Genomic DNA, 15,993 nt, shown 5'->3' on the forward strand with positions numbered 1-15,993 from the left:
CTTGTTTCTTTCTTTCTTCTTCTTCTTTTCTTTTTTTTTTTGGATCAACAAAACAACCAGTCTTGCTATTTTTTGTCCCTATTCACCTACCTTATCTCGATGTGGCAAACTCCAGCTAAGACAAGACCTGTGAAACTGGATTGTGTGCCCAGAATGTGAAGCTTTTGTTATTCTAATTATATTAGTCTTCCAAAAGCCTCTGAAGAGTCTTCTTCCAATTAACAAGCCAAGAGCCTGCATCAGAAACCTATTTGTTCTACCACTGATCAAGTCAGAGACAATTCAGCTCTGTGGGAGGGACTGATTAATAGTGATAAAAAGCTAAATGCATTTTTTTTCCTTACTTTGCAAGTGGACTTCGCAGGGAATAGACACAGAAAGGTAATAGAAAGGAAAAGAAAAAATGTTTATGAAAAGTGGAGAGGCATAAAACTGGGCTGACAGCAGGAGAAGTAAGATAGCACTTACTAGATAGTAAGATAGTGAGGCACTAGCAATATATGGGAAACTAATTTTAACAAGTGGACAAGCAAAAAATTACAGAAATATCACATCTTAGTAAAGCACATCATATTATGAAAGCATAGAAACAAATGCCGTCCTGTTTCTCCTTTAACTGATAATGGATTCTTTCCCTAGCTACCATACAACCAATTTGCTTCTGTGGGTATTGTTAAACTATTCATCCTGAAAAAAAATTACCTGTTTTTCTGTCAGTATTTTCAAATTTTGCTTCTATGAATGATTCTCCCATACATTCTCCTTTTTCCTACCAATGAGAACCCTGTGAAGTAAGTCACAAAGACTTGTTTGGAGTGCTTGGACTTTCCAAGTCTGAATGACTGAAACATTTTGTTGGAAGGAACACATATTTAATAACATATATAGAGAGATAATCAAATAATATATAATCAAACACTGGGAACATATTATTTCCCACAGTGGTTCCACTTCTGGAAGGATTTTTTTACATATTTAAAAGCCATCTTTTCTATTGTGTAGAATCTGGTATCGAAATGCAAAGACAACTCTTTCTTTACCTATTTCTTCTATACATACCTTGAATTCCACAAACCACATTCCTCTCCCTTATTATTTTACATCCAAGTCAAATGTCTAGTGAAATGGGCTAGTGAAATGGGATGAACTGCCATCAAATTACAGAAAACCAGCTCTACATTTTCTCATGAACAGGTGAACAGCTTTCTCAGTGTTTAAAAATGTATGGCAGAGACAAAATACGAAACAAGTAAAGGTCAAGATGATGCTAGTAGAAGTAATTTACTCTTAGTAGTATTTTACAGTGAGAGGACCTGCCTTTTATCTGTACAATCAATGTGAGATGCTTATGGAGCAATCTGTGTTGCTGAAAGTCCAACCCACCCCAGTGGCTTGTGTAGTCCTCTGTATTGCACAAGCTCAATGAACTGGTCGGCCCCATGGAGGCTGGAAGTATATGAGAAAGAACTGATAGCGGAGCAGAACAGGTAACATGGAATGCTTTCCACAAAACTGGCTAGAGAATTAAGTACTGTCACAAGTAGATACAGAACTTTCAATATTTTCCCATTCACATATTCCACCTACGAAAAGCAACTCTAAAAGCAGAAGTTTTTTTCCTCCTACATATCTGAGATGATTACATAAAGAAAGCAAATGAGTTATTTCTGTTTTTGTTATAAAGGAAATAGTGTGATGAATGGCTGTGTGCAAAATACAGATGAACTATGAATAATAAATAATAAAGGCAAAGTATAGAAAGGAGAAGAATAAATCAGTAAGACAATGTGATTGTCTATAACTGCTATAGAAATGCCTTTCAGGTTACAATTTTCTATTAACATATTGAATTATACATAGTCATATAGAGGACAAGCAAAATTATTTTCTTGAAACACTTAAAACATTTAGCTCTTCTGAATTTTTCTTCAAAATTTTAGAGTTAGCAAAGAGAGTGCTAGAGGACTTCCAGCTATTTCACCCTGATTTCAAATTCTGCCTTTGAGTTCCTATATACTGGTAATTTATATTCTGTAAAAACTAAAATGCTCATCTTTACATTACACTCAATTGGCATTTATTTTAAAAACTAATGCTCCAAAAGTTTCTATTTGGTCCAAAGTAAACCAAAGCAAATATTGCCACGAAGCCTTGATTTAATCCATTTTTCTCATTTGAGTTTGACAACAGAAACTCATGCAGATTGAAGATAACACTTTCAAGAAGGGACAACTTGAGAAGATCTTGAAAGGCCCATAGAAAAGCAACAGGTAAGAGCTTTGTAATTTACATTTTAGAGTCTTCAGCAACAAAACCTACAAAAAACTTGAGGAAAACTTAAGGATAACTTAGGATTAATGTAAACAATCAATAAATATTGTAATAGTAATAATATTGTAATATTGTAATAATATCATAAACAAATGATAAAGATTAAGACTTTCAAAACAATTCAGTTTTGCAATTTATAATTTCTATTATATAAATTCAATGCATTTGTTTAAAAAAAAAAAACCCACCAATTATAGCAATATGGAGAAAAATAGTGAGGAAAATATTATCCTGTCCATTAAAGGAAACAAGGAAAAAGTTCAGCCGTAACATCAAAATAACATGTGAAGATGAGAATTAAATGAATTTTAAAAAGTACAAAGCTATAGGCTCTACCACAGTATAGGCAACTGGACAGGTTGAGGAAGACCCAGTTGTTTGTGTATGATCACCTGATGTTTCAGTGTTTTCCTGGAAAGGTCAGCTTGGCAGAATTACCATGTTGCCTACAAACAGTGCAATGAGGAAGAATTCCTTCTTAATGAACTTCATATCTAGAGCCACATAGTACTTTGCAACTCAAACCTAGATTACCATCTGAACTGTATATGAAACTCCCTCACTTCTACACATTAATGCTACTTCTATATACTGGAAAAGCTGTTTACTTTCTGACGTAGTCCCAGGCTATGCCCTTATCTCTAGGCTTACCTACTTTTAATTGTTACTCGTCATGAAATACAACCTAGGATCTTCAGCTCATTTCGTACACAGTGGCTACATGTCAGAGCTCTGGTACTCTACATTGACTCTTATTTTCCAGAACTTTTTTCAAAATCCTACTTCTTATCTTAAAATTCCAAGTATTATCAGAGCCTGTTTTCCTGTCCTGTCTTCTTCCAAGAAATGCTACTTAGGGGACACATAAAATGTAGCAGTAAAGTGCATCAGGCTTGCTTTTTTGCTCAATGAAAGATGATCAATACAGATACAGATTTGATACTTTTTTTTTTCTCAGATGCAACTAGCCTGTGTTAATTCAGTCAAGAACTATCTCAGAATTAAATAGGATGAATTTCTGTTTTTTCAATGAAAGAAAATTTATACAAAAGGCATCTAGATACCACCAAGACCAGAGCCATCATGTATGCTTATATGTACAGACACCATGAATTGCAGCCATAAAACATTTTACTATGACTTTTGTAACCACAGTTTGCATACAACTTCTCAGTGCTACCAATAATGTCTGTAGTTAAAGTCTGCACCTTTTCATGTTTCTCAGTGAAGTGGAAAGTATACACAAGCTGACGATTTTTGGCTCAGGCTTATATTTATTTCAGCAAACCAACCGGAATGTGACATGCCTTTCACTTCACTAAGTGTTCTTCCACTAGCTGCCCACTGATGCAGTCTTTTTGCACATTTTTAAAAGCAAGTCATGTTCCATTGAATTACACAGACAAGGTTTGAAACCAGTATATAGTTTCTAACTTCTAAAAGCTGTTTGTTTTTGTGTGATATTAAACAAAAAATACAGATATTTACTGTAGCAGAAATTTCTGTATGTATGTGTTACATAAGCAGGCTCTCACTCTCACATGCACGTGTGTGTGTGTGTGTGTGTGTGTGTGTGTGTATGCATATACAGATACCCCTATATACTTTTTGGCTCTTAATCCTCAACAGGATATCATAAACTTATATGATAACTCCTAGTGCTAGATTTTTATGTTCAGATGAAATGTGCCATATAACAAATAGACAAAAGACTCCCTTTTTGCCCTCTCTCTGAGGAGGCTGCCATGCATTGTTCTAGCGAATAGCAGCATGGTTCATGAAATTTATTTTACTCAGTAAATTTGGGATATCTACACTTAGATTTAAGAGGAACACTTTCATATGAGGAAATAAAAGATGCTATTTGAAGATGTCCAAAACACAGATGCCATTGTTGTACTCATTATACAAAATGTCTCTAGATTTTCTAGCAACAATATTAAATGGTGATACAGAAGACTTTTCTATAGCTTAAGGACACCACATGCTTTAGAAAAACTTTGTAACTGAATTTGGGGAAAAAAAAAAAAAAAAGAACACCATACATATGCTGGCACTGAGTAAGCTCCATCTGTGGCTGAAGAAGAATTAAAATGAAGCAAGTAAGTATCTGTCAAGTGTTCTGCCAGCCAGCTCTATGCCCTTGAACAGACAATTGTTGATACTTGATGCATCAATGAAGAAAACTCCTTCTATTAGTTTACTCTTAAAATGCTTTCAGTTGGAAATACAGCTTTTTCTTGCTTTTATTTTTTTTCATTTAATAAGCTAACGATATTTGGTGGAAGAATATTGTACTCTCAATATTTATAGATTTTTAATTTCTTGTAATGTCATGTCAGAATAAAGGACACATACCATCTTGTAGATAAAAAAATAAGTTCTTACCTACAAGAATCCAAATATGCACAAAAGAAATATTGATCATTACATATTTTCTATTACCGAATAACATATCTCGCACTCCAATAGCATATTCTGATCTCTGTAGAAGACATTAAAATATACAGTCAAAAACATAGAAATCTAGAAGCACTTACATTTGCACTGTGATCACTTCCACTAACACAGACGACATCTTGTTTTTGAATTGTTAATACCTCTTTTGTAAGCTTCAGTCGGATGTCATAGGCATTTTCAGATACTTCATCATACAACAATGCAATACCAGTTTTAGTCTGTGAAAACAAGGCACAGAAATAGAAACAAAGATTGTAATTATGTGAACACTTCATAATGATAAAAAATAACCTCTATCCGATTCAATACACAAAATGCATATAAATAAGCATTCTTTATAAAAAGTGGAAAACTGGTTTGCTTTTTAGGCTTCAAATGGATTAAACATAAAAAGCCTCTTCTGTACTGTAAAAAGACAGCTAAATGGTCTTTGAAGTAGGTATTAATATATAAAAAAATATTCCCCATTGCACTGTTCAACAAAGGATTTTTTGCTGTAGAAAATTCTGTTTATTTTTAGTCATACAACTTGCTATTAATTTGTATTAGAAGCAAAATGTATGTACATATATATATACATGTATGTATGCACTTTTCAGTTTCAACAAGAAGTGGAGAAGTGTAATATTGTTACTGCCTCAGGAAAAAAATCTGTATCCTTCATAAATGCCACCTTTAAGATAGAGTTCTATTGTGGTACAAAACTGTTTTCATACAGTAAACCACACATATACACACTGCAAACATATAGGTGTTAAAGGTTTCAATTTGTTTAAGTCAAATGGACATATATTTCTGAAGTTACATCATCACCAGAATATTACATACTAAAGTCTATCGGTAGTCAAGTATGTTTGTATTAAAAAAAGGTAAAATCTAAAAGATAGCTTGTAGCCAGAAGAAATGATTATCCTCAAAGTTCTCTACATGACTAACAGAAAAGAAAATCTGTTTTGACTTTTGGTTTTCTTACATATGCACAGATTTCCTACTAAACTGGAATTCAGAATGCTATAGTTAGTTGTTAAAATAAGCAGGCTAGTATAATTTCAGAACTTTACAATTGTTGCACAGAAGAGAAAGATTAAAGCACCTGTTCTGAAAACAGATGATCATATTTGAGAGTAATATTTGTTTATTAATTTATATCTAATAACAGTACCATCAGACCACTGTGCACTTTCTCTGTGCAAGTGAAGAAATCAAGCACAACTTAAGGTTTATAGCTACAGTGTTGTGGTTTTTTTTTTTTAAGACTGTTTTAAATCAAGTCATTCACCTTCATATTTTGTTTTTATTTTGTTAAATAGCAGACTGAGTAAAGAACAGAGTAATGGAATTAAAGAAGAAACATGCCCTGTGCACTGAGTGGATGCTCCTCAACTGATTTAAAAGTAAAATAAAAAAAATGGCACATAACCTTTAAAACAATATTTTCATTACTATAAAGATTAAGCAGAGAGCTCTTTGGTGATTGTTAGTAAAACCTTTTGGTCTTTAAAGGCGGGATCAGTTCAAGCTTAAGGCACTTATATTTTGATGTCATGTAGCTCTATGCAGAAAGAAAGTGCCAAAGCATCCATTATAGTCCACGGAAATGGAAAACCGCCTAGACAGCAATTCAATATACCCTTACATAGCAGTTGCTCAGTTGAATTGCTCATAAGGTTCTCATTAGTGCCCCATGTAGGCCACTGCTGCCATTTAACACACTTAGGATATCCAAGACAATCTAAACATGTATGTGGCCCTATGGGAAACCCAGGTGCTTCTAGCTGGAGGCTTGGCCAGATCTCCATGATTATAATGAGATGCAGACACCTATCATACTAGTAGATATCTACCTGTAGATATTTTAAGCTTGAAATTAATCTCGCCACAAAGGTTTACAATGTAGAATTTCCTATCTAGGCCAGCCATTTGTATTCTGTAAAGCCAGTGGTGAGAAATAAACACTTCCGGAGCATGATTTATCTGATCTCTTCTACAGACCCATCTAGAATGAAACAAATTGCATCATAGCTCTCTACTTCAACTTAGAAAATAAATATAAATGACAACCCAGACACAGGTGTCTAATTCTGGACAGATGAATCTTGTCCCTAGTGTCTGCTAGGAATGCCTAAAGGAAAAAAAATGTTCAGTGTCATGTGTAAACTGACATTACTTTATATTCACAAACTTTCAACATTTTAAAATTTCTAGTATGATCGGATGATTTATCAATACAATTTTATAAATGACAGGATATGAAAACTGTGTCAACATCATCTCCTTAACAGCTACGGTACAGAAGAGCAAATATTTTCAAACAGTAGAATTCCCTTGCAAAATCAGCTTACCCAAATTTTGCTCCCATTCAAAGGTTCTGCATCACTACTTCACCCAGCCTGGCAATCATTGTTACTTTTGCTGATATGCCAGATTATGCTTTACAGAAACATCTTGAGAGAACAGAACACTTTATATAATCTAAAATCAGAACATTCTACTGGCCAGCAATTGTTGCACATGTTTAGAAGTAACACAATAAAAAAAAAACAACAGAACTTTTAATTGTAACAGCCCATCAAATAATGAATGAAACATGTAGAGTGATTAAATAGTGTAGTTTTCTATCATGCTATTTAAACTAAAAGTCTCACTGAAGTTCATCTATTCCTATTAAAATGAATACCTACTTCACACCATCTAACTTTCAGTGTGATCTAAGATGACAAACAGCAATACCATATTTGCTTTCAGAATCAATAAAATAAATCTAGATTTCTCTCAGCCTTTCAATTATGCCTTTTTAGAGCATTATAAATGGCTGTGAATTAGAATTCAGAACATTCACCTGTTCCTTCTTTGTATTAAAGAGGTGTTACAAGTAACTCCACATTCATTAGGCAAATTCCAGTATGGACAAAGTGCTTCTTCAAACAAGACTATTTTAATGGCAATTTAGTTTTTGCATGTACTTGTATATACAACATTTAATCTTTGCTGGATTTGTCTTGATTTCTCTTTTAAAAAGTTTCTTTATAAAGTAACTGTTCCAGTAACTGGTATCAGAAAGTGAGATTTGAAGAGTAGAAGTATCTCCTAAAAATGACATAGTAATGTTAGAGACCATACACCAAATTTGTATGTGCTTTGTAATAAAAGAATGCACAAAGTGCCTAGAGAGTTGCATCTCAATAGGACTTAGGTGCTTATAGTGAGAAGTAAAGGAATATGTGTTTAAATTCATTTGGGCAGATAAGGAAATTAAATGTTGGTTGCCGTACCAATACATACCGTACTGATAAGTTTTCTAGACATTGGCCTCAGGAAAAGAAAAGGGGTATGTGTATGTATGTGTGTGCAGAGAAAGGAAAAGAAAAGAGAGCACAGTAGCATACACATCACATTAGTCGTGACATTTAAGAAAGCTTAGTCACTATTCTGTCTTTGAAAGAAGAAACACTGAGGCTTACTTTCTTAAGCAAGCTCAAAAACTGTCAATACCACACAGAAGAAAACAGCACTTTCTAGATGGAGCTAGAATTGTAGATACATCCTTTTATCAAACTTCTATTGTTCACTACTCAGGGCAGGTCCTCTCTGTCAGTGTACTTGCTTTAGAGTGCTCCCTGTTCAGTGTAGTATTTTGGGACCCTACTCAAACTATCATAATTCTTTCAGTGCACTGTATCTGCAGCCTAAACGTCACAACTGTGAATTCTGTTTCAGAGTAGACATCTATGGGCCAAACTTTGGTCTTAATGGCATAAGCATTTGTCTTCAGTACTTTAATGTTGAAAAAGCTTGCAAAAAATAAGGCAGACATAAATGTAAAAGTGTTATTGAGGTGTATTCCATCTTCTTTTACAGAAACTGTTTACTTGTTTACATATAGTTGTTTTTCAAATGTAATACTGAATTAGAGCAATAGTTTTCAGGCTTTTTATGCTAGTGAATATTTGACATAAAAAAAAAAGTTTAAAACTCTTTTACAGAGATTTAGATTGCAGAAGTTCTCAGTAACTCAAAACTTCTCTCTCTTCTACAGAGATTTAGATTGCAGAAGTTCTCAGTAACTCAAAACTTCTCTCTCTTCCTTCCCTCCGCCTAAATGGCTTTTATCATTTGTCGTCACTATTTTGGCCAACTGAATAGAGGCGTCAGTGTCTTTAGACCTGCATGAAAATTTATTCTAAGGAGTTTCCCTTGCTGTATCTAAAAAATACTCTGCTCTAGTCCACTGAGTCACACTGATCCTCCAGCAGAAATTACCATTGGCTGGTTCTTATGCTTAATAAATATATTTATAGCTTCAATAGCACAGCAGTTTGATTTTCAACTGCCAAAAATACATTTCTAAATAAGCTTTCTTCATTTGTAAAAAAAATTCTTTTAGCATCATATTTGAACTTAAATTTAACTTTTTAAAGTGAAATAAATAAAAATATTTTATCAATAATCCTTATATCTCAGAAACAGTGATTAAATTCTTTAATCCAATTATGAAGGTTTTCCTGAAAACTTAACTCTGTTGAAATTTCATATCTGGGGTTTACTGATGTTTGGGAGGACATGTGAGAAGTGAGGTCACTAATTTTTATCCTATGTCACTTTAAATTAAGCAGAGATAGAACTTTAGGTTTGCTGTCTGCCCCACAGTGCTCTCACAACTAAGTTAAGGAAGACTTAAATTTACTCTCTCATAACTGTTCTAATATATTTTATACACAACTTCCACTATTGTGATCAAAAGACCAAGGAAGGCATTTTCTTGGAACAGGAGAGAATTCAAATTTGAAATGACCTCGACTAATACAAAAAAGATTTAAAAAAATGGGATGAAGCACCACAGAAAAAAGTGGAAGGTACTACACTCTAGGAATAATAATCAATTGCATGTAATTGGGAAAACTTGTACCACTCCTTCAAGAAAGGAAACAGGCAATATTAGTGTACTATCTTGTTGCAATAAAGGCAAACACAGATCATTTCTGTGGCTCTACTTTTGGTTCTCTCCAACTGATTTGCTTCCCTCCCCGCAACAAAAAAGTGCCCAAAAGTGAACATAGCACTCTGGCTTTGTAGTACAAAATGTTCCCTCACAGTGCTGAATACAAGGGAAGATTATTTCATGTCCATGAAGTAATCCATTACCACAGGTTGCACTTAATGCATCCCAGTAAATTTTCTTTTTATATATTATGACAGTGCTGATTCATGGCCGCACTACATAAAAGAGATAATGAACTGAAAAGAGTCAAGAACAAAGAATTAAAAATTACCAGAGATCTGTAATTCTGCATGAATTAGGGTTGTTTACCTTAAAGACAGAACAGCAGGGGAGATGATGACGCTTTTAAAGTCATATTACAAAGACAAACGGAACAATCCAATAAGGAAAAAAACACCCTCCTTTCTTTAGCATACTCCTACTGCAAATAAACTGAAGTCCTCAGATTGCTGGGACAGATTATGGATTTTCATCTCTGAGGGATTCTGAGAAAAAATTGAACATCTGTCTGAACTGTAGAGGTACTAATCCTCTTGCATGGCAAAAATCCTGGACAGAATGATTTCTTTCAGATCTGTTTGTCTATGAAACTAATATTTAGAGTTATGACTTCTTGCATATGACTGGAATCGTGCATTCTTGAAGAATTCTGACTGGCTTTAAAAGGGTATCTACATTGAAAAACTTGTTGCTGTTACAGGAGAGACATGAAAAATAACTAGAAGACCTAAAGGAGTTTTTCATTTAAGGACCTAAAAATGGATTTGTGGCATTCAAAATAGAATAGGTTAATATTTATAATTTTCACACCAATTAATCTGAAGGAAGACTGTACCCTAAAGAGAACTGTAACTTTGTCTTTCATGACTAGAAGATAATTTCAGGTTTAAGAGGCTTTGAGTGAGAACATAAATACAGGCTTTTTGATGGACCAACATGGAATAAAAGGATAAGGACAGCAGATATGTAGGGATTATAATGATAATGAAGTCCTTAAACAGATTGTTTGGATAGATTATGGTTCCCTAATACTAGGGGTTTCTGAGAACAAGTTACAAAACCATCTGTAAAAATGCTAACCACTGGATGCCCAAATGATATGGACTTTTCCCATATCTCAAAGAGTAACTCAAAACTGCTGTAGATCAGGAGGTAAAATGCTGTTTTACAATCACAGAATCATTCAGGTTGAAAGGGAACTTGGGAGGTTTGAAGCTCAATCTCCTGTTCAGATCAGAGTCAGCTCTGAGATCAGACCAGGCTGAAAACTTCTCTAAGGATGGAAACTACACAACCTCTCTGGGCAACCCACTCCACTGCTTGGCTGTCCTCCTGGGGAAAAAGCTTCCCCTTGTATCAGGTCTGAACCTCTCTTTTCAATTTTTGCGTGTTGTCTCTCATACTCCCATCATGCACAACTGTGAAGAGCCTGGCTCTGTCTTCTTGATACTCTCTCATAGGTACAGGGGGGGCTGCTATTAGCTGCCTTGAAGCCATCTCTTCTACAGTCTGAACCAGACATGAGATTAAAATTCAAAGTTGTTCCAAAACACGGGTGCTCTGTCAGAGAGTACCAGTGGGTTCTGATGGAGGTCTTCTTCTGAGCTCCTATCCCCTCCCAGTCAACGACTTAATCAGGCTGTGCTTTTAACAGGAAATACTGAAGACGGGGAAAACAGGAGGGAGCTCAAATTTCCAGACACCGTTCTGCTCTAAATTCCTATTGCTCACCATCACCAGTGCCACAACTGTCCAGTTTCCATGTACAGAGGAGCACAGCAGTGCCTTTACATGCTAGGCCCAAGGATATCACCAGGGGCCCTTACTGCTTACCCAACCGCAGAGTCCAAAGGCCAGGGCTGTGCTGGACACTCTTACACACTCTACCTTGTGCTTTGGTCTGAGGACCATGCCCAGGGCCTCTCCCCGCACACACACATAGCTCACTGCCAGCTGCTTCTGCTTCCGCTCTAAGTGAGCACAGCAACTGCAGTGGTGACCGCAGCACCAGCGTCTTGCGCTACCCCTTGCACAAGAGGTGGCTGCCTGCCCCAGCAGTTCAGCCCTTTGGCCTTCGCCTGTGGCTGAGGCAAGACTACTCCCTTCCCCTAGAGCTGTTCTCAGTTTGAATCTATGTACCCCTTCCACTCTCCATCCAGAAGCTGCCCCTTTTCCCAGCCAGCCCCCTTTACTTTGCCTTTACATCTATGAAGAACAGCAAGGCAGCACTGAAAGCCCATGGGTTTACAGCCTGCTGCATAGACAGAGGAAGAGCACTGTCAATGCAACTTCCAGAAGCGGGTACACCGAAAGTGAGTTGTAACAGGCAGCCGTGATGTAAGAACTTCTTTGACTGAATAAGGTGGAACTGCCCACAGCACAGCCTTGCCCCAAAACTGCAACCTATATAGAAATGCAAACTCCCATGTAGCTCAGTGATACAGTGTGTGGGTGTGCACTGTGAGCTATAGCTTAGAAACTGCACCCATTAGGATAATAAGTATTCTGAAAAGTAGAATGACATTCTACTGGAATAAATCCTGAGAGAAAAATACAGCAATATGGTGTTTGAAAGAACAACACATATTTGTAATAGAAAATGTATTTTCCTCTATGTGATGATGCAAAACTCAGAATTATAACTGTTTTGCATAGATAAAAGCATTTAATAGCATAAAAAAGATGAGGAATTTAAAATGCTAATTCTGTCAATGACTTTTACAAGAGCACCACATTTATGTAAACTTCAGCATAACTGAGTTCTGCGTATGTTGAAATGTTTTGTTAGAACAAGAGTGATATGAGCACTAAGCACCTACTTGCCTGAGCCACAGAAAATGTTGAGTCCCTGATAATCACCTAGGAAAATAAGTAACAAATGCATCATTCGTATGTCATTCATATGACACATGTGGCCAGCCACAGAGCATACAGCGTTTATTAATACATTAATCTGGCAAATATTGTCACTGATAAGCTTTAATCACTAAACTAGGCAATGCTGCACAGGAATTCAGGAGAGGCTTTGCTTCACTTAATCATTGATTTTAATTTTACCTTTCAAGTACAGTGTTCTTCACACACACACACACAGTTGTGAAACTGAATTTAATAATTAAGATGGGTAATGAGAAGGTTTGACTGGTTAAACATTACTTGTACTGTAAACCCAAGCAGAACAAACACTATAAATAATATTTGCAATATAAGTATTCTTGCTTTCTTCAATTAGAAACTTTACTTAAACTTAGCAGAACATATCAAACATAGCAGCTCTAAGTGCAAGCAAATAGAATGACAGAAAAAATAGTGTAGATGATGTTTTAAACACATTGCTTGTTTTTATTTTGCTTTACAATTTCCTAATAAAATTACTGGAAGAATAGATCTATACAACCTAGAAAGAAAATTAAATATTTTGAACTAGCCTTAAACTTGAACTGGAGAGGACTTTAGAATGCATCCTGTCAGCAAAAGCAAAAATCTGAAATCATATTTGTATTACCTAATTCTACTAATTCCCTCCTTCCCCCAAACTACAGTGAAGCAAGAGTCTACTTTGTCATTATCATGAAGTAGACTGAAGGGTAGTATTATTTTCATTTCTGAAAAACTAACCAAAATAAAATAAACTGTGAATTTTATTCCAGTCTGAAAGCAACTGCCAATGTTAATCTTTGATAGCAAATTATTTTTATTATCACAAAGTCAACAGTAAGTTTTAATCTAGAATAATATACAACCAAACTGACTTAACAGCTGCCTTACTTCTATCTAAGATGTATTTGGAATGTATCTTCTTTCAGCCTCTATTTAAAACAAACAAAACCTCAAGCCAAACCCACCAAAAATTAATCAAAAGGAGAAAAATGCTTGGTAGCCTAATCAGTAAGTAGCTAATAAGAGTATTTATTCTTCACTTATTTCCTTTTTTTAATCCTCTTGAGCAGTTAAAGTATGAGACTAGATTATGTATTTTGATTATAGACTGTTACGCTGTTTCATAGAGTTCACAATCACCACTGTCAGTCAGTGGCAAAGAACAGAAATTCCTGACAGCCTGTTTTTAAACGGGTGATTCATATTCATGCTAAAGCCAGTGGAATTTGTCTGATGGGCATTAATGATTCCAGGGTAAGTCAATTAAGACTAAAGGTACTCAGTCACAATATATTGTAAATTTTCAATGCAAGATATTTAATAGGTAGATATATGATTATTATAAGAATCAGAATTAGAAACAAAAATGTTCAAGAACAGATATTTAATAAAAAATTCATTCTGTTTTTCCCCAAAGTACAGATTATAGTATATGAATATATGAATTATAATATATGAAATATGCATCTTAAAAATTACTATTTTTCATAAAGATTTTTCTTATTTTTGCATATCTGCATTTATCAGTGCTTATTGCGGATTAACATTTTACTACATCCAGTTAAAAGGCATATTAATGTTAAAAGTTTTTAGAATATTTTAATTGCAGCATTGTGATATTATTTTCCAGCACTTCAGGACACAGATTTTTTTTCTAAATATTTAACTAGCATATAGAAATCTACAAAAAAGACTAAAAGCTCAAGCCAACAGCTGTTTGAAAAGATGCTCAAAAACCGTAATTTTAAAATCTATTTTACTGCTTACATCACAGCCTGTCCACCAAAAGCTCTCCTCAAAATAGCCTTAGGGGTGGAATGTTGGGATTTTCTGTTAATGACATTAGTCCTGCAAGAGAAGTGATTAACAGCTGGCTTTCAATCTGTGTGATCTTAACCATTACAAAGTAAGCAGTAATGTCTTGTTTAATTATTGCAAGCACAGTGTGTCAGCAGCTAATTAGATATGATTGATTATTGTCATCCTCATGCACCTCTCAAAAGATCAGAAATATCTGAATCCTGTAATGCATGTTTAGAAAATGAACTTTCAGAACATCAATTTGGATAAAAATTGCCTGTTAAAAATACAAATTCTAATCAGTGCTAAATAATAATGCCACACAGTTGAATATATTAGAACACAGTCCCTATTCCAGAAAATAGTCAAGGCATAAACTTTTAGAAAAAAAATGCCTACTTTTATTTTGATTTAAAAGATATCTTTAAGTAAATTGATTGTTTATTGCTATACCTCATTTTTTCAGGGAACTGATCAGTAGGACAGAACTAACTAGCCTAAGAATATAAAGACACTCCTACGCTTACAGCAGGCAGTTACCAGTTAAACAAGAAGGAAAAAATTTCACACTTGAAACTTGAAATACTTAGCAATAGACCAAAAGGTCCTCAAGAACTTTCTCTTTGGAGATTATTTAAGAAACAGCTAAGAGATTGCTTGAAAATTGATTTGATCATTTCTACTATTGGTACCATTCAGCCTACCCTGATAGGTAGGCTGTTCCTTTTGATATATCAACATGTAAACAAAGAACATATTCCCTTAATATGTACAACTGGGAGTACAATTCATCCAGAGAGACTCACTGTATTTTCTTAATTTGGAATAACCAAGTATGACTATACATAAAGGTATCATGTTTTTGAAATGAAATAGCTGGCCTTGTTTCATTTGTCAAATCTTCCCACTCCTGCTATCCTTCCCCTTTACTCTGATACAACTGTACCACATTCATTCTTTTTCTAGTCTTCCCATCAAGTTTTTTTCCATTCTTCTAAACTGTGTTGAGTTGTTCTGCCAGAACCAGCAAAGCAAAGCTATGTCTAACTGCTTAATTTCTAAATAAGGTGCATGCAAATATTTCTGGCTTCTTTCTAAGTTTAAAATGACAAAATTACATTCTATAGTTTCATCATCCTCCTGTGAATACTGCTATGGCAAAGATATTCATATCATTATTACAGTAAGAATTTCCCATACTATGTTGTCTTCTACTACTATTGGACTTTCACAGTAAGATTTAGGTAAAGATTAATAACACAAATACAATGGGAGTTAAAAAACAGCTCCTGAGCATTAAACCAAGTCCAGGAAAAAAAACTTCTATTTTCATCTGTAGTTATTGTTTTTACAGGCCACTTCCTCAGATAAATCCAGATGTCGGAAATTAAAATCCTTTTAAGCCATGCATTTGGCTACTAGCCTGGAAAGTAAGGAGACAGTCCAGCTACATGTTTCATCCAAAGGCTTAATGGCATATTTAAGCTGACCCTCTGTTACACTTTCTTCTTCTTCTTTTAGAC

General features: G+C 34.8%; 1 protein-coding gene across 1 annotated transcript in view; it reads right to left on the bottom strand.

The window, feature by feature from the left end:
* Nucleotides 1-15,993, bottom strand: part of LOC135329905 (gamma-2-syntrophin-like) — a 163,928-nt gene that overhangs the window by 134,279 nt on the left and 13,656 nt on the right. Inside the window, exons 2-3 of the mRNA XM_064519947.1 lie at nt 11,624-11,760; nt 4,872-5,009 (exon numbers count right to left, since the gene is read on the bottom strand). Of these exons, the coding sequence (XP_064376017.1) occupies nt 4,872-5,009; nt 11,624-11,760 (275 nt within the window). The remainder of the gene's footprint in view (nt 1-4,871; nt 5,010-11,623; nt 11,761-15,993) is intronic.

The sequence above is a fragment of the Dromaius novaehollandiae genome, chromosome 14 (genome assembly GCF_036370855.1).
Source record: "Dromaius novaehollandiae isolate bDroNov1 chromosome 14, bDroNov1.hap1, whole genome shotgun sequence".
In the NCBI taxonomy this organism is placed as follows: Eukaryota; Metazoa; Chordata; class Aves; order Casuariiformes; family Dromaiidae; genus Dromaius; species Dromaius novaehollandiae.